This window comes from Oreochromis aureus, linkage group 20, assembly GCF_013358895.1.
Source record: "Oreochromis aureus strain Israel breed Guangdong linkage group 20, ZZ_aureus, whole genome shotgun sequence".
Lineage (NCBI taxonomy): Eukaryota > Metazoa > Chordata > Actinopteri > Cichliformes > Cichlidae > Oreochromis > Oreochromis aureus.
Genome location: NC_052961.1, coordinates 37,599,334 through 37,624,042, shown reverse-complemented (window position 1 = coordinate 37,624,042; position 24,709 = coordinate 37,599,334). Strand labels below are relative to the sequence as shown.

The window sequence follows — 24,709 nt, the reverse complement described above, 5'->3', positions numbered from 1 at the left end:
GCACCTTCTTTGTCACACCTTTCTGCAACTCCGTTAGTTGGCTAACCTCCTCCGTGCTACTTTGATCTTGCCCTCTAGCCTCCTTCTCCATGGAGGGTATTGCCCCTTGTGGCTGTTCAACTTGTAGCCAAGCATCTCACTGATCACTGCTGCCGTAGTGTAGATCAGCTTGTTAGTGTCGGTAATCGTGGTTGTAGGTATCATCCGTGGTGCTGCGTTAACATCATCTAGCAGACCTTCTGAGGGTATATATATATGTGTATATATATATATATATATATATATGTGTATATATATATATATATATATATATATATATATATATATATATATATATATATATATATATATATATATATATATATATATATATATATATATATGTGTGTGTCAGGAGTTTTCCTGTAATGCAACTCAGGTCAGAATAATGACACTCAGACAGGTTTACCAGTTAACGTGTACACGGGTGAGACTCAACGGAGACTCACACCCTGGAACAGTTGTCAGGCTTGATTTAACTTCAAGCATATTCGTGTAGCATGTACAGGAAGAGATAAAATAGAACTGTGCTGCATGCAGGCTTCCTGTTGAACAGAGCGTAACTTCTCTATTTAAGCTGAATACTAAAAGAGCAAGCACATCTAGATAATGAAATGTACTTTTAAGCATAACATAATAAAAATCCTAAAATCCTAAAATCCTAATAAAATCCCTTGACATTCCCTCCTGTTGTTTGATCTTTCCTTCTATATATGTACATAGCAACTCACTAACATCGTATCAGTCTATGGCCACTTGTAAACATTTTTAGCCAAGACATCATAAAATAGTGGGTTTCGTGAGTATGTTATATCCAAGTGTCTGTCTCATTATCATCTTCTTCATTCTGTGATAGGGTGATGTAAGCATGAATTGAAGCAGTTACCATTTGTGATACCATGTTCTTCAAACAAGGTATGACTATTTTGCAGGCAGTAGGTGTGGTGAGTAGCACTTGATAAGGACCTTCCCACCTTGGTGAACTCCAATTTTTCCTTTGGAGTACTTTGATCAGGATCCAATCACCTGGTTTCAACCTGCAAGACACTGGAGAGATGTCACTCGGCAGTTGGTTGTTTAGAACAATCTCTTTATTTTCAAGTAATTTAGTCATCCATTCGGCTAGTGTAGTTTCTCTTATTGACTTATCTATGGGCTCACTTGTGATTGGTAGTGGAAATGGTCTACCGTGAATGATTTCAAAAGGTGTGAGTTTCTGAGAACTTTGTGTCGGTCTCATCCACATTTTTACCAGGCCTATACACTCAGGCCATGGTCTCCCTGTTTCTTCCATGCATTTTCTCAGTCTCTGTTTTATTGTGCCGTTAGTTCTTTCCACTAGTCCGGCACTTTGAGGGTGGTAAGCACAGTGGTGTTTGATGCTAAATCCTAGTGCTTCAGAGACCTTACTGATTACTTCATTAACAAAATGTGTCCCATTGTCTGATCTTATCAGAGTGGGGATGCTATATGTTGGAATGAAATGGTTGCACAAACATTTTGCTACTGAGATGGCGTCTGCTTTTTTTACTGGATAGATTTCTGGCCATTTTGAGAATACGTCTATGATCACTAGAGCGTATTTTGAGCCTTGGCATTCATTTAGCTCGATAAAATCCATGTGGATTGTATGAAAAGGATGAGGTGGTGTGGGAAAGTTACCTCTTCTTGGTCTGAGGTTTCCCTGTGCATTATGTTTTTGGCAAATCATGCATATTCTGACAAATACTTTTGCTGAAGTTTCGAAATCTTGGGTATAGAAATGTTTAGAGAGTATATCCAACATCCCTCCTGTCGACACGTGGGTAGAACCGTGTGTCACTAATGCTGCTCTTTTGTGTAGGGATTTTGGTAGTATTGGTTTGCCATTACAAGTCATCAAATCATTTTCTAGCTGTGCTCCACATTTTAACCATTTCTTTTGTTCTGTAGTTGGTGCGGCTTTTTGTTCGTTTATAAGCACATCAAGTGGTATTTGTATTGAGGAGTCAGACATTAATGTGTCTATAGTTTGTTGTGCTGCTGCTTTTGCGGCTTGATCTGCGAAGTTATTGCCTTTAGTGACCTCTGAGTTGTCTTTCTGGTGTGCAGCACATTTACATAATGCTAACTGTTTTGGCAATATTATCACTTCCAACAGTGCCTTTAAAAGATTTCCATGTTGCACTGGGTTGCCAGTAGAAGTAACCATCCCTCTATTCTGCCAAATTTTTGCAAAATGATGCACAGCTGCAAAGACATACTGGCTGTCAGTGTATATGTTTATGTCTTGTCCTTCATGCAGTTGACAGGCACGTATGACAGCTGTGAGTTCTGCACTCTGTGCAGAGTGTGAGGAAGTTAGTGCTTTTGCTTCTAAAACTGTGTCTACTGTGGTTACCGCATAACCTACACAGTTCCGCCCAAGGCTATTTTTGGACGCTGAACCGTCTACAAAGATATTAACGAAACCAGCTTGTGGGGTGCTGTGAAGGTCAGCGCGTGGTTTTGTTTCCTCATCTAGCCTCTTTATACAGCAGTGTGCGTCACCATCTTGCGAAGTAGGGAGAAGTGTGCTGGGGTTTAACTGTCCACACTTCTCAATTCTGATGTGTGACTGTGAAAGCAAAATGCCAATATAAGAAAGTTGTCTGGCATGTGTGAGATAAGACAAATTTGCTTGCAACAAGATGGAGGTTACAGCATGTGGGACTTTGATAATTAATGTGTGTCCAAGAACGATATCAGCAGACTTCTTAACTGCCTCTGCTGCAGCTGCACAGGCCTGCACCCACGTAGGCAAACCTGATGCAACTGAGTCTAATTTGCACGAATAAAACGCAAGTGGACGTTGCTTTTCCCCGAAGGCCTGCGTTAACACAGCCTTCATGTAGCCTGCACCTCCGTCTACATGCAAACAGAAAGGTTTGTCATAATCTGGCAATGCTAAGACTGTATGAGTTTGGAGTGCAAGTTTTAGATTACTGAACGCTTCTTCTGCTTCTGGTGTCCATTCTATTTTATCTTTCAGTGTCAGGTTTTTACCATAAATTAAATTCTGCAAAGGCTGAGCTAATGAAGCATATTCAGGTATCCAGCTTCTACAATAATTGCAAAGTCCTAAGAAGCTCATCATTTGTTGTTTCGTGAGTGGTTTTGGAGCGTTTTGCACTGCTAGTTTTCTGCTGTCTAACAGTGTTTTCCCTTCCCCTGTGAGTGTGTGTCCGAGGTATGTGACCTTTGGGCTCCACAGTTGTAGTTTGTGCTGTGAGACTTTATGGCCCTGCTCAGCTAAATGGTGTAACACTGTCATTGTGTTTGCTTTACAGTCTGCTAGTGTGTTCCCCGTGATGAGTATATCATCTACATACAGGAGAAACTGTCCCGGGGCGGGGAGTATGCACAGTGACATGGACCTCTTTAGAGCCTCTGCGTACAGAGTGGGGCTGTTCTGGAAGCCCTGAGGTAACCTCGTGTATGTGTACTTTTGACCCTCAAAAGTGAACCCGAACAGATGCTGCGAGTCAGGGTGGAGTGGTACAGAAAAGAATGCATTAGACAGATCTATAACCGAAAACCACTGTTCCTTGGGGGTCACTTGATTCAGAATTGTATGTGGATTTGCTACCACAGGTGGGATTTGTTCTGTTACTTCATTTATTGCCCTGAGGTCATGTACTAGACGGTACTTTCCCGTATTTGCTTTTTTCACTGGGAAAATGGGCCTGTTACAGGTTACTTCAGTTGTTTTTATCAAGATGCCTGCCTTTTCCATGTCTGCAATTACTGGTTTTATTCCTGCTTTGGCTTCCGTTGTGAGGGGATACTGTGGCTTTACTGGCCTGTAAGTTGTGGTGGTTTTTACTACGACAGGATCTGCTCCTTTAATTAGTCCTACGTCTGTTGGTCCTGTAGACCACAGCTTAGCAGGTAGTTCTTCTAGTTCTGGATGTTGCTCTAAAAAGAGTGTGTATCAACCCTCACTAACTTCATGCATGTGTGCATCTGCGCAGTCAGTCATGTGGGTTGCTGGCTGTGTTGTGTGTACCCACCCTAATGTGTACCTCATACATCCTGTTCTACGGCCCTGAAGCCACCCTTCATGTGTTTCTTCAGTTTTCTCATATCTGTCCCTTTCAACCTGAGTGAGGATGTGGCCTAAGTCTTTCCAGTCCGTGTTGTCATTGCGTGCTACTGACACATGTGGTTTTGGCATCCTGTTTAGCTCTTGTACCTTTCCCGGCTGTATTACAGAGCACACTGCGTTACCGCTTTGGGTAACATAGAGGTGTTGCAGTGTGAGTTTCTGCGGTCCTAGTCTGGGCACTTGTTGGTCATATATGGGGTCATGACCTGGGCTTTGTTTGAACCTTAAGGTGGTGTGGTAATCAGCAAAGTCTAGCTTTCTTGAATGGGCTGGCAAGTAGCGATTTGCTATATGCTGCAAGGGTTCTAATGGAGGCAGGTCTAGTGTCCAATAATAGTGGGGTTCTCCCTGTCCCTTACACACATTAAGCTGACGGGCCTCAGGACTTTGCTCTTCATGTAACATTAGTTTAGCGTACATGCCTTCTAGCCCTGGCACTACACCGATCTTTAGTTTTTCTAAAGCATCTCTCCCTAGCAGGTTGATAGGGCAGGATGGGTCATATATACATTGGTTTTTACAACTTCTGCCGCTCTCTTTGTGTACTAGCAACAGTCCTTCTGTTAGTGATTTAACACTGGTGTGGCCTGACGCAGATTTAACTATCAGGGTGTCACTTGAGTATTTTAAATTTTTGGGCTTTTGATTTAGCACGGTTTTACATGCTCCAGTGTCACATAACATGGTCATGAGTTGGCCATTCACATGGATTGTTACTGTGGGTTTGTGTTCAGAACCTAGGAGCAACTGTTCTATGTTGAAAATTTCTGTTTCTTCTTCTGTTTCCTGTTTTAGTCACTTACTCTGACCCTTTCCTGAGTCATCCTTTTTGTGCCTACAGTCCCTTGCAAAATGTCCTTCTTTTCCGCAATTATAACAGCGATTGTCTCTATCTCCTCTGAAACCTGCTCTTCTCCTTCCTCTGTCCCTCTGCTGTCCCTGTTTCTTTCCCCTGTATCCACCAGCAAATGCTATGAATCCTGTTTCAGGATCCACAGTGAAAACACCTCCTTTCTCTTTCTTTTTTACCACTCGGGTTGCATGTTCTGCATACTGCAGAGCATCTGCTAGGTTGCCGGTGTTCATTGTTACCCAGTGTTTTTCAACATGGGCTCTAACTGGGGGAAGGAGACCGTTTAAGAATGCGTTCTTTAATTGCTGTTGGTATGGTCTCTCTGGGGCTTCTTCATAATCTAGGCCTGAATGCGGTCTAAAAACCGGGCGTAGCCGGTCCAAAAAATCAGAAGCTGTTTCGGCTTCTTTTTCTTTCACCTCTCCTATTTTTCCATAGTCAGCCCTTGTGGCCAACCGTACTCTAATTCTCTCATATAAATTTGTTAGGTCATTGATTAGGTCGGTGCTTCCTGGTGCGTATGCTACACCCCTGGCGTTTGAGCCGGTATAATCTCCTCTAACTGTTCCTATCTTTAAACCTAATAAATCTTGCATTACTTGAAGCATTTCATGACCGTTTAAATACCATTGCCTTCTGATCAGTTCTACAGCATCCCTCCATGGTATAAAACCTTCATTCAGTGGAGGAACGTCTTTCAGGACATTTTGTCTGTCTTTTTGTGACCACGGACGAAAAACATGTATGTTTGGGCGGTCATCTTGCTCTTCTTGTCCTTCTGGCCCTATTATTAGGCCAAATCTAGGGTTAGCTACTGCTACCAATGGGTAGATACCAGTGGCTGGCGGGTCAACTGTGTCTCCCCAGAGGTCGGTCCCAGTGGGATCACGACCTATTTCTTCTTGTGGGCTATTTTTGAGTGAGAGTTTGTTTAGCATTGTCTGTGCTTTTACATAAGGATGATGATGTGTGTGTGACCTAGTTCTTCCTGATATGGGTGAGTGTTTAACGGGTGGTGCTGCAGCTGTGGCTGCAGATGTGGGTGATGCTGCAGCTGTGGCTGCAGAAGTGGGAGGTGGCGGTGCATATGGTGGTGGGTGGTTAATACACATGTTGCGAGCACCGCACAGTGTCTCATCTTCCGGTTTTACTAAACTGGCGGTTATGTTCTGTTTTTCTGACTTTTTATCTTTTTTCTCTTGTCTTTTCTTTTTGTTTTCCTCTCGCCTAGCTGCTTCTACTTTCCAGGCCTTGAAATATTGTAATTCTTGCGAGCGTTTTCCTTTCTTTTTTAAGTTTTTTGTCTCTGCTATTTCTTTCAAAAGAACTTCCCTCAGTTGTGTTAACGCTGATGGGCTACATTTTCCTTCCCAAGTGGGACATTTTGTTTTCTTAGGATTTCTCCATCTACATGCACTAATTTGTCCGGCACCTGGACATTTTTTCTCTAACCACTGCTCGTCAGCAGTGAGTTTTGAAGCCTCGTTACCCATTATAATCCTTTACAACTACACAACTGCGGCACCTTCTCTGGCACGAGAATCGAGAGAGGTAGTTGACACGGCCTTCTACTTTCAAGCTATTCTTGAAAGCGGTGTCACCTTTACGTGATGAAACACGACCTTTTTCTCTTTTCACCAGTACTTGGGTGGCCTACAGCAAACAAATTAGTGGAATAGTTCAGCCTCCTTATTGTGCTGTGAAATCAACTTATTCCACCAACAAAAATAAAACGATAAATACCTTTATACGCGCGCTACCTTTACCCACTATGGGGGAGCTACCAGTCCCAGACGAGCTCTATTTTATTTTAAAATGCTACCAGCCCCTCTCGGGCGAGCCTACTTTACCCACTACAGGGGAGCTACCACTCCCAGACGAGCTCTATTTTATTTTAAAATGCTACCAGCCCCTCTGGGCGAGCCTATACGTTTTACGCGAGGTGTCTCAGAGTGTTAATATTCACCTGGTTGCTGATTCACTGCCGGTCTCTCAGGTCTGCCTCATCGACCCCCACCGCCGTGGACCACTTTTAAAAACGCTGGCCAGAACCCGAATGTCACGTCTCTGGTCTTTTATCCTCTACCTAGAGAGGAGCTGTCGACAGACTTCAGCGCGGGCTTCTCACGACGTCAGGACTCAATGAGGTTTTCCTGTGGGATCACACAAAAGTGTTGTGTCCCAGTCCGGCTCGAAGGACCAAGAAATGTCAGGAGTTTTCCTGTAATGCAACTCAGGTCAGAATAATGACACTCAGACAGGTCTACCAGTTAACGTGTACACGGGTGAGACTCAACGGAGACTCACACCCTGGAACAGTTGTCAGGCTTTATTTAACTTCAAGCATATTTGTGTAGCATGTACAGGAAGAGATAAAATAGAACTGTGCTGCATGCAGGCTTCCTGTTGAACAGAGCGTAACTTCTCTATTTAAGCTGAATACTAAAAGAGCAAACACATCTAGATAATGAAATGTACTTTTAAGCATAACGTAATAAAAATCCTAAAATCCTAATAAAATCCCTTAACAATGTGTATATATATATATATATATATATATATATATATACACATATATATACATATACATATATACACATACATACACATACATATATATACACATATATGTATGTGTATATATGTATATGTGTGTATATGTGTATATACTATGTATATATGTATATGTATATATGTATATGAAAGAGAGAGAGAGAGAGACAAAAGCACAGATGATAATGGATTTTGCAAAAAGGATGGAGGTGGCTGTGGTAAAGTGGTGCGCTTATGTCATATAGGATGAGATATGAGTACAGCAGATTTCTGTACTTGGACAGGCTGACAGATGAGCTGAAGCAGGAGTCTCTGTGCACCAGGTTGTTTGCAGATAACATTTTATGTGATCTGTAGTGACAGTAGGAAGAAGGTGAAGGTATGCTCTGGAGAGAAGGGGAATGAAAGTCAGAAGATAGTCAGGTGGTAGCTCAATGCAAGAACATCAATAAACCATCAAAGCTGGAGATCCCGAGGCTACAGTACAATGGGAACAACAGTTACCCATATAAATATGATGAGCTAACTCAGGCAGAGAGCAGTGTAAGCTGAGGATGAAGATTGTGGCTACTTAATGTAGCCACACAACCAAGAGCACAACTCTCCCGGCTCCCTAAGTCTCATCAGAGGAGATCCTCACAGAGAACACCATCTCTAATACCAGCATCACAGACACCAGTAAGCTCATATATGCCACTGCCACACTTGGATATAAGATTAAAAATGCATTTAGAAAAAGCCCCTCATGAAGAAGAAGACTGGAAACCAAACTCAGGGAAGAGTAGAAGGATGTTACTCAGCTAACAGAGGTGCCAAGGGCATCGTAAGAGACAGGTCCTGGACAAATAAGAAATACAACAAGATGTCCATAAATAAAGTTCTTGAAACCACCAAACAAAGGCTGACAGCTCTGCCCATTAGGCTGAAGAGATACATCACAGGAAAGGTGTACTCCTATTGCAAAGAAACAGTAGTACAAGATCAGACCCACACAGAGCTGTGACTGAGCAATACTGGAGGATTATGCATAAGAAAGGTGACACACAATATCAATATCAAGTGGCTCATGAACTAACAGCAGAACCTCCCAGAACAAGAATCAGTCACCTTCACAAAGGCCGATGTCCAAAAACTCCAGAAAGAAGAGCTGGAGAGCACCAGGTTCCTAACATGATCCATGCCTACTGACTGAAGAAGCTAAAGACATTCATTCAGTGATTGCCTGGTGGCACAACTAAATAGGCTGCTAAAAACAGGTACTCATCTGGACTGACTTATACAGGGCAGAGCAATAGCAATCATGAAGGAGCTCCACAAGGGTACAACACTGTTGAACTACTGGCCACCTACCTGCTTTTTCACAACATGGTAGCTCCTCTCAAGTATCATAGCAACCAAGCACATGAATCATTACATGACCCTGGGCACTGGAAACAACACCAGAGCAGTACACCAGGACCCTAAGACTAGGCAGACTAACCTGAGCACCACCTGCATTGACTACAAGAAAGCCTACGACTCCCTCCCATCACCCACAACTGAGCTATAGGTTTCTTCCTGTAGAAAGGAGTTTTTTCTTCCCACTGTTTCCAAGTACATGCTCATCATGGGCTTCTGATTGTTTGGGTTTTCCCTGTTTTACTCTACATTGTAAGGTAAAGAATACAATAATACAAAGAATCTTGAGGTAACTGTTGTTGTGGTTTAGCACTGTACATTTAAAATTTAATTCAATTGGAAATACCAAGATGTACTGTCCCCACTGCTCTTCTGGGGCTACGTCCACACCTACACACACATTTTTGAAAACAGAGATTTTCCATTTTCTTTTTCTTTTCTTTTTTTAAATCCCGTTTTCATGTGCAGTTTTGAAAAATATCTCCGGCTACATGTAAATGCAAAATACAAAGTCAAACGCTGTCAAGAACATGGCAAATCTTAACCGTGTAGAAATGTTGGCCAATCAGAAGTCTAGAAGCCTAAACAGGGTTTTGTTGCCTCACAGAACCTTAAGTACTTCTGAAAGGTTTTTGTGTTTTCTGGAAACACAGCTAATTTTGAGTTTATTCAATAAGGAAAATTTTACATTAGCCTGAGTGATTCATAATCATAAGTAACAGCACTGTGAAATATTAATAATAACATATACTTTATTGATCCCCATGGGGAAATTCCTCTCTGCATTTAACCCATTCACTCGGTGAAGCGGTGGGCAGCCACTGTACCTTGTTCAGGAGTACCTCAGGTTAGCCGTTCAGTGGATTCGAACCCCCGACCTTCCGATCATGAGGGCCACTACTCTACCTACTGAGCTATCCCTGCCCCTGTAGACTCACAACTTAGCAATGAACAAAATCCATGCAGCCATTGTAGAAATTCATCTTATGTAAACAATAATGTGGTGCACACCTTTGACGTTGCGTGACTAAATCTCTGTTTTCCTCGTCCACATGTAAACGCAAAAAATCTCCACCCTGGCAGGAGTATTTGAAAAATCTCAGTTTTCAGTGATCCAAAACACTGTTGCATAGAAAAAGCTGTGTTTAAAAAAAAAAAAAAAAAAAGGAATCATCTATGTGTTGATGTAGCCTGGATAGACCTCAACCTTCTAAGCCAGTTCATTAAGAGTGGATACAGATATAGTTTCAGGAGTGAAGTGACCCTCAGCCATTCCTGTACATGGATGTCATCAGTGGCAGTCCTAGCCTGTTTGGCGCCCTGGGCGAACACTCCCTCTGCCCCCCACCCCACCCCACCCCACCCCACCCCACCCCCACACACACACACACACACAAAACATGTTAAGGATTGTACATTAACATAAACCTGTTGTCCACACACACATATGAAGAGAGAGAGAGTATGCATAGTAAGCAAACAGCTACCAAACAGCCATCATAATTCGTCATACAATGAGAACAGGGCAAATCAACAATTGACAATGACTAATTAATATTAAAATCTGTAACATAATGTATTGTTTGGAGTTTAGTCTGTTACTGTTACTATTTTTACCATTTCTTCTTGGAGCAACTGTAACCCACATTATTTCCTCAGGGATTAATAAAGTATTCTGATTCTGACTGTTTCAGGATGACCTGCCATTATCCAATGACACATCTGCTTACCTGTATCATTTGTTCGTTTCTTCTCCTCTTCTTTTCTCTTTTTTCTAAACTGAGCACCTGATGGTTTTGAACTTTTCTTGTCCATCTTCCATTGGTTTTAATTTTGCACTCCAGTATGAACACCCATCCCTCAACCAGAGGATCACCACAACATAACCTAACAGACCTACACCTTAGTTCACAGATTAACTTTGTCTAGGGTGCATTTCTGAGATTTCACACAACCCAGGATTCAAATCATGAATACATAATGGGCTTGGATTTACAACATTATGAATGAAATGTGCTCTATTTGGAAGCAGCAGGTCTCCCTCCCCTTTCGACGGGTTATGTGTGAGACTTTAAATCCTCAAACTGTAAATTATAAATTTTAAATTGTTATTGATCCCTTTACCCCGAGTCCTAAAGCGTATATTTATTTTCTTACTCTACTATATTTATTGTTCGTTTATTTGCACTGCTGTAATTGGAGCCTCGTCATCTCGTCTCTCTATATACTGGACTGTATGTAGCAGAGATGACAATAAAGTTTACTTTGACTTCAGCAGCGAGCAGGCGCACCGAGGGCTCTCACGCTCACTTTTCGTGTATAGAATTTCGAAAAGACATCGGTGCAAATTATAAGTCTGCATCATAATGTCTGGTGTTTTCGTGTTTGTTGTTTTGTTTTTATTTTGTTTTATTTTGCGAGTTGGTTATTAGATGCTGCTCCAGCCAGCCAGAGAATCCCCGGCCACCCCGCCCTCTCCTCCCTGTGCCACAAGCAGCAGGCGCACCTCGCAAACGGAGGGCGCCCTTACTCCCAGCAAATGGGCGATAGAAAACCGATCGGTGCCTATGACATTCCCAATATGCGCTGGCTGCCGTCGGGGCAGCATGAGTACGAGCATTTTTTTTTTTTTTTTTTTTTTTTGCCAATGCCCGTGATGCCGCCCCCCATCACGATGCCGCCCCGGGCAACCACCCGTGTCGCCCGTATCTAAAACCGCTACTGGATGTCATGAAACTATACACCAAAAGTGAGCAGGACATCAGTTAACTGTAGGTATTCCAAACCAAAGGGGTGAAGTTCACAGAAGGTGCGATAGCATATGTGTAGCACAGCTGCAAGTACATAGGTACCCCACAGGCCAATGGGGACCATGATGAAGAAGCAAGAAGGTCAGTCACAGCCAAATACATCTATGGCCAGGATGGAGTCACGGTGAGATCCAAAAAGTAAGAGAGATGCATTAAAAACAAGATCAATAGTAGGATTAAGGTTAGAGCTATTAATACATACATCTGCTATGCAGATGACACCCAACTTTATCTATCCGTCCATAACACACACAAATTAGTTAAACTGCAGGAATATCTTAAAGACATAAAGACCCGGATGACCTCTAATTTTCTGTTTCTCAATTCAGATAAAACTGAGGTTATTGTACTCGGCCCTGAAAATCTTAGAAATATGGTATCTAACCAGATTCTTACTCTGGATGGCATTACCTTGGCCTCCAGTAACACTGTGACGAACCTTGGAGTCATTTTTGACCAAGACATGTCCTTCAATGCACATATTAAACAAATATGTAGGACTGCTTTCTTCCATTTGTGCAACATCTCTTTTTTTTTTTTTTTTTTTTTTTTTTTTTTTTTTTTTTTTAAACCTGTCCCGTTTGGTTCTTTTGCCATCAGAATTATTGTCTAAAGGCGAAGAAAGATGCCCAACGGATTTACTTTACCAAATGGACCATCCCAGCCTGTACCTACCCTGTACCAGTTCTACTTTATCCAAGGCTGTATGACTACCAGTGGTCATTAGAGCGACCACTGGTAGGTATGGTTTGCGTGACCTCTTCACACACTAAGGTTAATTATGGAGTTCCACAGGGTTCTGATTACATTATACCTGCTTCCCTTAGGCAGTATCATCAGAAGGTATAGCATGTATTTTCACATTCCTTCAATGCACATAATAAACAAATATGTAGGATTGCTTTCTTCCATTTGTGCAACATCTCTAAAGTTAGAAATATCCTGTCTCAGAGTGACGCTGAAAAACTAGTTCATGCATTTATTACTTCCAGGCTGGACTACTGTAATTCATTATTATCAGGATGTCCTAAAAACTCCCTGAAAAGCCTTCAGTTAATCCAAAATTCTGCAGCAAGAGTACTGACAGGGACTAGAAAGAGAGAGCATATTTCTCCTATATTGGCTCCTCACATACAAGGTCTTAAATAATCAGGCCCCATCTTATCTTAATGACCTTGTAGTACCATATCACTCCATTAGAGCACTTCACTCTCACACTGCAGGCTTATTTGTAGTTCCTAGAGTATTTAAAAGTAGAATGGGAGGCAGAGCCTTCATTTTTCAGGCCCCTCTTCTGTGGAACCAACTTCCAGTTTGGATTCAGGAAACAGACACTATCTCTACTTTGAAGATTAGGCCAAAGCTCTTGCTCATACATGATTGTTGGGGTTTTCTCTGTTGTATTATTGTTGTATTGTAAAGCACCTTGAGGCAGCTGTTGTTGTGATTTGGCGCTATATAAATTGAATTGAACTGAAAATCAGTGGCAATAGGTCTTAAGAAGTAATGAGTTCAAATTTGGAATTTTTGGTCAAGATTGTAAAAAAAAAATGTTCAGAAAAGGTCTGGTGAAAGGTATAACAGTAGTTGTTTACAGGGAGTTTTAGTTTTTTAAAAACTGGAGCTCTGTCATGGTTTGGTGGTACATTTCAGCCAGTAGTGTTGGAGATCTAGTCTCTTCCAAGTTAGGCATGCCTGGAACATTTCCAAAAGGATGCGCCCAGGCTCTTTTTCACACGCAGAAGCAGCTTTCTTCTGAGATCTTTCTGGATGCCTGAGCTCCCTTCGTCTAAAGCCGAACCCAGCCATCCTACAGAGGAAACTCTCGCAAACAGCCATTACCCAGATTTCATTACCAAAGGTGAACGTTGTGATGTAGAGGGACTGGTAAATTGAAACCTTTGCCTTTCAGCTCAGCTACCTTTTCACTATGATAATCCAGTACAATGCTCACATTAGAGCTGATGCCACACCAATCTGCCAGTCCAACCTGTGCTCCATTACTCATTACTGCCAAGACACTTGAACTCCCTTGATTAAGGAAGCCTCTCACCTCCGACCCAGAGAGACCATTCCACTCTTTTTCCGGCAAAGAACCATGGCCTCAGACTTGGGTGTGCTGACTCTCATCCCAGACATTTCATACTCAGTTGCAAACTCTGCCAGTGCATCCTGAAGATTGCACTCTTCTCTTCCACACCCTTCTCAACCTGGGAATGCCTTGCGATCCTGCCGATGTAAATCAAGAACGTTAGAAACAAGGGGTTGAATCCAACACCTGCTAAAAACATGCTTAGATGTATTACATTTGTTTGTTAAATTTGACAGCCCCACAATGTCAGTGTCAATGTCAAGATGAGATGAGATTCCCCCATCTCAGGGTGAATCTCATCCAAACATGGTGCTCACACCCAACTTTTTGATTCCACAATTGCCAAAGCCACAGCCCTTTTGGTGCTCTGATACCTCTCTACTGCTTCAGAAGACCCCTGGTCCCACTGCCATGACAGGTACAGAGCTGGATCCCTCCAAATGGTCCTGAACATGGCCCATTATGACTTTATTTACCCCATCCGCCCCTGGGATGCAAGAAAAATCCTTTGCTCTGCCAGTCACTCATTTATCATCACCTGTTGTTTGGGTTTTCCAGGTCTGTCCAGCGGCCTTGGCCACCATCTGATCCAGTTCACCTCAATGTGGTGAACATTTTACAGCTCGGTTCCCCTTTTCAGCCGAGTGAACAAGATATATGGCCTCATACCAGATAATCTAATAACAATGTCCATCATTAACCTAAGGTGCTCTGGTAACAAGTAGCATGTTATGCTTGAACATGGCATTTGTTTTCACCAACCCATGCCTAACACAGAGTTCCAATAACAAAACACCACTGGATTAGATCAAGCAAACTGTTGCTCTCAATCATCCCTCTCCAGGTAACTCCAATGAGACTTCAATGTGAGCATTGAAATGTCTATAGAGACACATTGCACCCAACCACAGTGCCTGCACCCATATGTGGTGGATCCACAGGGTGGCAAAACTATGTTATTTTTGTGTGCTGTGCCCAAACAGGCCCCATGGACCCAGGGCTGGATCCAATGGTGGGCCACAATTTCAGGTTAACCAGCCCCAAGAACTCCATTCCATGAGGTTTTTTAAATTGTTCTTTAACAAATAATAAAGGTGCCCATACCAAATATTACAATAAAGCTTGTTCAAAATGTACAAACTCTATTTTTGCTGTATTTTCATGTATGTTTGTACATTTCCATAAAGACCTATTTTCCATTTTCCTGGCAAAATCTGAAGAAATGAGGGGTTGCTCAAGATGTGTGTGTGTGTGTGTGTGTGTGTGTGTGTGTGTGTGTGTGTGTGTGTGTGTGTGTGTGTGTCCTTTCTCGTCCATCTGTCAACTATTTCAGCCTTGTGTGATAATGTAAGAGCTCTTGATCCTGATCAGCTGCTTCTCTCAGTCTGTCAGGTTGTCCCAGAGCATCAGCCAACAAGAAAAGAACCAAGTTCCCTGGAGATGAGTATATCACTGCAAAGTTCAGAGCCAGTGATGGTAAGAAACAGTGATGTTTCCTCTCTGCTCAAAATTATGCCTGTGTTACATTTATTTTTGCTCCTATACTTCCCAGTGAGAGTTAAATGTAATTTATATAGCACCAAAGTGAAACAACAGTTGCCCCAAGGTTTATATTCTAAAGACACTACAATAATAGAGCGAAAACCCCAACAATCAGATTATAATCAGATAGTTTAAATGCTGAGTGTAATCCAAATAACAGCCTACCAAAGCAGGACTATTAGTTGTCTTCACATTCATTTTGCTAATAGTGAATTTCTGATCTTGCTCAGTGCTGGACAATGATGAAGATATCAAGCAGCTCAATAAGGAAATCAACGAGCTGAATGAGTCCAACTCAGAGATGGAGGCCGACATGATAAACCTGCACACTCAGGTGAGTGCAGCTTTTCAGTCACTGCACTGCCAGCAGGACCCCATGTTCTATTCCAGATATTGCCATGTGACATTACACCCAGGTATGGTGTATTGGTCAGTCTTCCTACGCAGCTACAAACACTGGTAAAACATTCAACTCCATAACAATCAAGGAAACATCATAATTTATACAGTCCAAGTTCTTAAAAAGTTGAGCCACAGTGTAAAACATTAAAAAAAACGCAAAGATCTGCAAATTTCACAGACCTGAACACAGAAAATATATCAGATGTTTAAGCTGAAACATTTTACTATGCAAAGGCTGGAAAATTAATTATTACTAAAAAAAAAAGACAGTTGGAGGAACATTTTGCACTTAATTTGAATAACTGGCAACAGGTTGGTAACATAACTGGGTGTAGTCAGAGCATCTTAGATAGACAGTATCACCTTCTGCAAAAATCTGTTTTCAATTATGGAACAATTTCAGAATAATGTTCCTCTGTGTAAAATTGCGAATCTTTGAATATGTCACCATCTATATGTGAAAGACTAGGATCCACACAGGGTTCTGTAACTGTTTGGTTAGTTTTTATTTAACATTTATGGCACACACAATGCTTTCCATTCTGCACCTCTGAACTCTCCTTGGCCAGCTATTCAGCTGGCTTCACTCCACTCTCTACCGCCAGTCCCCCGGTGTCACTAAAGGAAAAGGGTTCATTAGTATAATTCCCTCCACCTGGCCCTCAAACTCCCTGAGACTGCCCCACCTCCAGCTGAACCGTGAGCCCCACCTGCCTCAGGGACTCCAGGACCGTGGCCACCCATCGCACATTCTTCGCCCAGGTGTTACTGAGGATGATCACAGTAACACCACAGTACTATGTATGGAGCTCTGAACAAGCCGAACAGAAGTGTGATGAATTGGTACAAACTGTACGGAGTGGACAATACTGTCTTTTCCTTGGATTCTGCAGACAAGGGAATCTGCCAGTAGCTCTTGGTTAAATCCAGTGTCATGAAAAATTACACTGGCCTGCCTAACCAATCCAGGAGCTCGTCGACCCAGGACATGGGGTAGGCATCAAGCCAGGACACTTCGTTCCCCTTGCAGTAGTAGACACAGAACCGTATAGACCCATCTTTCTTCACAACCAGAACTATGGGACTACACCAAGCACTGTGCAACTGTTCTATCATTCCCATTTTCAGCATTTCAGCCAATTCTTTCTGAACAATTTGTTGCTTATGTTCAGGCAACCTGTAGGGCCGTGAATGCACCATCACCCCAGGCTGCGTTTCGAAATGGTGCTCTATGAGAGTCGTACAGCTAGGCAGCGGGGAGAACAATTTGCAAAACGCTGTTGCGATGCAACATTTTCTGGGACTGTGTGAGATTGTTATCACAATGGAGGGAGGCGGGAATGGTGGAATTTGGCACCTCCAGCTCCAACTCATCTCTCTCCTTTACCAGGCTCACCAGAGAATCAGTTTCAGCCTCTCTCCACGCTTTAAGGAGGTTGAGGTGATAAGTACGAGTTGCGCCTCCCCTGTTCGACCGTGTCACTTTATAGTCAACGTCCCCTACTCACCGTGTGACCATGAAGGGTCCTTGCCACTTGGCGAGTAATTTCAAGTGAGAAGAAGGAAGTAAAAACAAGTACTTTATCTCCAGGTGAAAATTTGCCAAAGTCTAGCCCCTCTGTTGTACAGGCATTGCTGCCGCTCCTGGGCCTGGTGCATATTCTCTCAAAATGATCATATTAAAGTATGCAGCTTTGCTCACAGGTCCAGGACATACTGAATCTCATTTTTAGCAGGACTCGGACTTTCCTCCCAGTTTTATTTAATTAGGTTGACCAGCCCTGTAGCTTCCTGCCGAACAGTAACTCAAAGGGAGAAAATTCCATGGAGGCCTGGGGCACCTCCCACACTACAAACAACAGAGGGTCTAACCAGCGATCCCAGCTATGTTAATTTCCATGAATGAACTTAGGAATCATGGATTTTACAGTCTGAGATGACCTGAAACAGCGCCTGCGACACTGTCATTGCAGTGCGCAGTGGCGCTACTTCTGGGTAGCACGTTGCATAAACCACTAGAACTAAGACAAAGTTATAACTGCATACACTCCGGTGAAATGGCCGAATCCATGCCAGCGGACTCAAACGGGACCTCCATTAATGGCAGTGGACGCAAAGGCGCTTTTGGGATGGCCGGCTGGTTAACCAGCTGACATTCCAGGCAGGACGCGCACCATCAGCGCACATCCGCTAGGGTACGATAAAACTGGTTAATTTCTTGTTCCAGCGTTTTATCATATCCTATATGCCCTGCCATGGGGTTATTATGAGCCACCTGGAAAATCATCAATTACTATCACCTGGTCAAAGGCTGAGCAGAGAGTGTCGTCACGGGACTGCTCCAGTGGAAAAACTTCCATGTGGCGAATCACTGGACCGTATTCTCTCCCTGCGCCCCCCCTTCCCCTTTTTTTAATTAATCCATGCAAAATTCACTTATATGACTGTTGAGAAAACAATGGAATGTCTTACCTTATCAAGAATTCTTTTTCCAAGAGGTACATTTACCAAAGCCTGCGTTGTTTCTTCTGTCCTGTTTTGGTTTATGAGTAACGTAGGTGAATGAGCTGAATACCACAGTTCAGTCTGTTGTGTGTATGGGTGTCCAGGTATTTGTACTCCTCCACCACATCACATCAGAGCTTAGAGTGTGTTATACTTTTGTCAAGATAATACACACTGTAGCCGATGTGTATCTACAGTTATCTGAAAGAAGCCATAACCAAGATACATGGATTATTCCTTTTTATAACTTCAGGTCAATACAGGTCTGCTAGTTATACGACGTACAATGCTGTGAAGTCACACCCTGTTAAGTTCTAAATTCATGTAAGACTTCCAGAGTACTCTGATGACACTGAGAAGGACATCTCCAATTTAATAGTAAATTTTACATGGACTGATTCTTACATAGTGCTTTTCTACTCTCCCAGAGTACTCAAAGCGCTTTATACAACATGACATTCACCCATTTACACAAGCATACTTACTAACTACCATTCACACACATTCTTGCTCTGATGAATGCAATTTTATTTAGAGCAACTTGGGGTTAATGTCTTGCCCAAGGATATTTGGCGTGCAGACTAGGGGGAGCCAGGGATCAAAACACCAACTTTCCAATCAGTAGATGACCTGCTCTGCCTCCTGAGCTACAGCCACCGCATTTTCTGTTCTTTAGATTACTTATTGACATCATAGTTGGGAAAACGTCCAAACAAACACATGACCTCTCTAAAATACACCTCTTTTGTTTAGTTAACATGTGGGTGCCCTCCAGAGGCCAGTACATATATTACTCATACAGGTCTAATTCCAAACTGCATATCAGGTTTTTACTAGAGATGGCACGATACCACTTTTTTATGTCCGATACCGATACCGATATCATAAATTTGGATATCTGCCGATACCGATATGAATCCGATATTGTGTTTTTAATCAATAAAACTGTTTTTTTAATATCTTGCTGCATTTGTATAAGTTCATACTCAAGTTTAAATAAACAACAACACTAAAGCTATTCTGTTATACCTGTATGTAAAAATACACTGCACCCAAAATATTTCATAGTTCAGCAACACTGATCAATCTAATAAACCTTACCTAACTTAAAACCTAACTTAAACCTACTCCATCCTCCCTATTCTGGTATTTTAAAGAGTACTTAGCAGAAATATTAAGCAACCTAACTAATAGGGTTGCAAACTCCCAGCAAAAAAAAAAAAAAAAAAATAGGGAACCACCCACCCTCCACCTCATGATGCTTAATCGATGTAATCAACTTTAATTTGATGCAGGGTGGAAAAAAATGCACAGAAACAAATTATTTTTCAAGAATAATTAAATAGATTCAACATCTTTCTTCAACAGAATTGCAGAATTCACAGACGGTACCTTCCCAAAGGAAAAAGTACTATAGCTTACTAGGGTATATAGACTTAAGAGTTACTATATATAGTAATGGACTTCTATACATTTTACATCAGATTAAAACTTTGGGTGTAAGATTCAGATAATTATTTATTAAAAGCTACATATTTTAAATGAGAATAAGAAAGAAAAGTATGTCTTTGTGTCCCCTTTTCCCTGTTCATGCCCTATCGGCCCCCCTGGCTAAACTTTGCTAGATCCGCCCCTGCACAGTTACCAGCCGTCAGCTACGTAGAAAAGGATCCTGGTGTAGAAAGTAATATTAAATAAATTCTAACAACAGCTTATCAAGCTTAAAGGTGCTGCTGTTGTTCCGCCGCTGGTTTCCTCTTTCTGGTGCAAAGTGGGCCAAAAACAAAGAAGAGAGACGGACTCGCGACAGAAAAGCCGATCAGCTGATCGTTAAGCAGTTTCACGATTGAAGTAGCAGCAGGAAGGTGAGGGAGAGAGAGAGGCAGTCGCTCCATATATCGGTTGTTAAGCTTAACATGGGAACGCTTTACAAACATTCAGAGATGAACTTACACACTTGCTTTACTTCTCTCTGGGATAACTTCCTCGGAGATGAAATGCTGGCTACAAATACACACAGCCTCTCTATCACATGAGGCATACTGCTCCGATGTGCTACGGTTATGAGCCGAGTTACGCCGTGTTGCAAGTTTTGTGAGATGCTTTTTGATACTTAATGGATCGGATTACATTTTTTATTTTTCGCCCATATCCGATCCAGTAATTTAGGTTAGTATCCGACCGATACCGATACGTAATATCGGATCGGTCCATCTCTAGTTTTTACACATGCATGTTGAAAGGGCAAAAATATTCTTGAGGCGCCATTAATAATATTATTAAAATATTATTAAAATTGAGGGTTATTATACACTTTAAATAGAGCAAAGCTGTATTTTGATAAAAGTTAAGGTCTCCAAAGCATTCTGTTCAGTTTGTTTGCTTGATTATGCTTTAAAGGCATCAAAATGCATAGTGGGATTAGTATACAAGTAAAAACTGTGACAAGGATTGGTACAGAACAGATAAACATAAGCAGTCACTTAGCAGGTGATGAATTTGTGTGGTCTGCACTACTTCTTTGATTGGGTGACAGGAGTTGAAAATAACTGGATGAGAGAACCATGGGGAGGTCCCTGCATAATTTCAAGAAAACTCTGTTTTAAACGCCATCACAGCTCACACTGAGCACCAGAAAAGTGAACGCCGCTTTTCCCGGCACCCACAAAACAGGCGCTGGCGAGGGTGACTTCCAGGCTCGCCTGTCTATGGCAGCGGACCCAGTTTCACTGTCTGTAAACACATTTCCAGTTCAACCAACAAAGAAGCTATGAATATGCTGTGAATAACATATGGGTTTATGAGATCTGCCAGTCATTGCATTCTGTTTTTATTTCTATTTTACAAGCATCCCAGTAGTTTTGGAATTGGGTTTGTAGTTGTCGAGCTGTTGGTGCTACTTCAAGAATGTGTTGCGTCCCACTCTGCTTTAGATTTCTTCTATGGAGAAGAACCTGAAGAGCATGGAGGAGGAGAATAAACAGATAGAAGAAAGGAATGAGGCCTTGTTCCTGGAGCTATCTGGCCTTAGTCAGGCTTTGATCCGCAGCCTAGCCAACATCAGCCTGCCTACCATGGTAAGCGTACAGTTTTTTGGTTTGCTTTTTAAGAAAAGAAACCTCAGCATCTTCCTCATTTCAGCAGCTTTAAACATTTCACTTGAAATTCAACTTGGGTTCAACCTATTGAAGACTTTAGCCTGAAAAGATTTATAGAGTAAGATCAAATAGCCTTTCTTTCATTTTTTCCAAATTAGCATTTTTGTCAGTAAGCAACCCTGTGCGATGGATGTTTTTCACAGCATAGCTTCACAGTACAACAGAACAGTCAGCCTAAAGCAGCTGATAACTTAAACCCCATGCAACTGTCTCTCTCAAAGAAAACTAATGATAGCATACATTTAAGAGAAAACACATCTGAGTAGTATTGTGTACTAGCACTGTTTTGGGTGTTAAACCTTTTCATTTTCTTGACGTGCATGTCTTTAGCAGGAGCCACTATCAGAGCAGAACTTTGACAGCTATGTGGACACCCTGACCCACATGTTTACCAACAAAGACTGCTACCAGAACCCCGAGAACCGGGCTCTGCTAGAGTCCATCAATCAGGCAGTAAAGGGCATCGAGGTGTAAGCGAAACTGGATGACGGCGGGTGGCAGGGCATCATGGTGACGCCACCAATCTTTTTTTTCCAAACCCTTTAGATACTCTGTGTCATGAGTTCTTCTCATTGGAGTTTTGTCCTCTGTTCTTTGCATTTGTTTCCTGTTTGCATGTTGCTTTATAAAGGTGTGAGCGTGAACAGATGTGTGGATGTAAAGCGTGTCGAGGCACACTGAAAGCAAACTGTTGCCATGAGCAAGGGCACCTCAAGGTATACACAGAAAGGCACAGAGAGTACAGAACAAAGGAGTGCAGTATCCCGCCTGAGCTGAGCAGATTCTTAGTTAGTGAACATTTCTCATCTCCACTCAATAATGTTGATAGTATTCTATATGAGCATAGTGATGTTGCACTTCCAGGACTAGTTTGTAGATTCATTGTTACTATTGCTGTGTATCTATTTAAGTCGACTGCAAATGTTGGTTTAATAACTTATTTATTCATGTCTGCGGTAATATTTTTATGTTGACTATTTATTATTCATTATTGATTTGATTTTATTTCAAAGTGCTACCTGAGAAGATTTTAACTGGAAACTAAGAGAAAGGAGTCATTTCCTCTGTACCGCTTAACAAAGAGGAAATATTTTAAGATATCAACTATGAATTGTTTTATATATCTTATTATTTATTTAAAACACTGGGATCTTTTTAAGTGCAAATATTTTGTAACAGAAAGTTTTTTAATAATTTTCTAAAAAATCTTTTGTGCTTCTGTTTATATGAGTTTTCTTTTTTTCCACAAGCTATTTTGAGTACATTGCAATACACTGGGAAAATTGAGCTGCACATATTTCAGTATTTATCTGGTAATGACGAACAAAGTGATGGTGAATATTTATTTTGTACTGTCTATGTGTTAACGATGGCTGTGTATGGATTAGTCTTTATGTTTGCTCTTGAAATAAAGGTCAACCCAAAATGAATATGGACTGGACTGAGTGTATACGTGCATTGATTCAAACCATTACTCAGTAGTATTATTATTATAAATGCATACGCTTCAGTATGTTAAGTAAAACAGCCTTTTACTGCTAAAACCTCTTAAAGGTTCTGGAAAACCATAATCAGCGTTAGAACCAACTGTGTGGTCAAGGTTTTGTGTAATTCTAGTATATGTCTGTGAAGGTTCTCAGTCATCCAGGTCATTGTAGTCTAGGAGAAGAAGAAAGAAAAGCGTCTGGACTTTTTAGTTGCTTGAAGACGTTTCAGCTCTCATCTGAGAAGCTTCTTCAGTTCTAAGGTCAAATGGTGGAGAGTCCCAGATTTAAGCCCTATGGGAGTATCCCCCAAGATACTCCCAAGGGGGCCTTTGGAGAGACCAAACATCCACTTCATAATTGACACAACATAGAAGAGCCACCTCGATGGGACAAGACTCGGTGGTCAATCTGCATCTAAAGGACAAAGGTCACTCTTTCAAGGACGCCAATGTTCATAAACTCATGGACTGAACATACACACACCCACAACCACTAGCACTTTACCACTACTGTATAGTTCTGTGTAGATAATCATTCTGTACATACGATAATTTTTAATCCCACAATTGTTTATAACTTACATAGTTCACATTCTGTATAACTGTATATCTCAGATTTCTGTATAGTTTTTATTTCATATTTATATCCTGTTCATATCCTGTACATAGCTTGTACTCACTACAGCCTGTACATACTTATAGTTATAGAATATTCATAACATACTTCACACTGTGTACATTATAACATACCATAATAGACCCATTTCTGTAATATACTTACACATCTCTATTATTGCTAATTTATATTGTAATATATCTATATCACGACTAAAGCACTTTCTGGATGGATGCAAACTGCATTTCGTTGCCCTGTACCTGTGACATGTGCAATGACAATAAAGTTGAATTCTATTCTAATTCTATTCTATTCTATATTTTGGACAGAGAAAACATTTCGTGTGAAAGAAGCCATCTATGTCCACTGTGAACGACCATCTTTGAACAGAGGGGGCAGCTTACGACACCGTTTGCCATCTATCTCTCGTGTGATTAGTAGAGGATCAATAGGGGGTCCACGACCCTCTTGGGGACACTCCCATAGGGCTTAAATCTGGGACTTTCCAACATTTGACCTTAGAACTGAAGAAGCTTCTCGGATGAGAGCTGAAACGTCTTCAAGCAACTAAAAAGTCCAGACGCTTTTCTTTCCAAGCTCCTTAGACTAATTCTAGTATACTTCCAATATTCTCTTGTATTCAGTTCAGTTTATTTTTATTCATACATTATCACTTCACAACAACCGTCACCTCAAGGTGCTTTATACTATATACAATATAAGAGAGAAACCCCAACAATCAGAAAAACTGAGCAGTACTTTGTAACAATGGGAAGGAATAACTGTTTTTTATTGTTGTTTTATTTGAACAAGAACAGACTTTCTGCAGAACCAGACTCAAAGAGGGGCAGCCTTTCACTACTTTGGTGGGTCAAGAGAAAAACAAAATGAAAGAGATGCAAGACCAAAACACAATGGGAGAGAGGAGACAAACATTAATGACGACATTCATAACCATCAGGATTAAATAGAGATGAAAGGAGAAAAAATGTTCAACGCAACAAGGAAAGTCCACCACAGTCCCTGTGCGTATAGCATAACCAAGTGACTTTCAAAGTAGAGATGGTTTCAGCCAACACCAAACTGGGAGCCTGATAGCTGAAGGTTCTGCCTCACATTCTGCTTTTAG

At 41.5% G+C, this 24,709-nt stretch overlaps 1 protein-coding gene across 3 annotated transcripts in view; it reads left to right on the top strand.

Moving 5' to 3' along the window:
- The window catches only part of myt1a (myelin transcription factor 1a), a 53,274-nt gene extending 30,382 nt beyond the window's left edge, over positions 1–22,892 (top strand). Inside the window, exons 19-23 of one of the 3 annotated variants that reach the window (XM_039604002.1) lie at positions 14,855–14,932; positions 15,256–15,347; positions 15,644–15,747; positions 21,254–21,397; positions 21,809–22,892. In XM_039604002.1, coding sequence (XP_039459936.1) covers positions 14,855–14,932; positions 15,256–15,347; positions 15,644–15,747; positions 21,254–21,397; positions 21,809–21,952 — 562 coding nt within the window. In that variant the 3' untranslated portion in view covers positions 21,953–22,892. The remainder of the gene's footprint in view (positions 1–14,854; positions 14,933–15,255; positions 15,348–15,643; positions 15,748–21,253; positions 21,398–21,808) is intronic. The other 2 variants (XM_039604004.1, XM_039604003.1) reach the window with 2 other exon arrangements.
- The last annotated feature ends 1,817 nt before the right edge of the window (positions 22,893–24,709 follow it).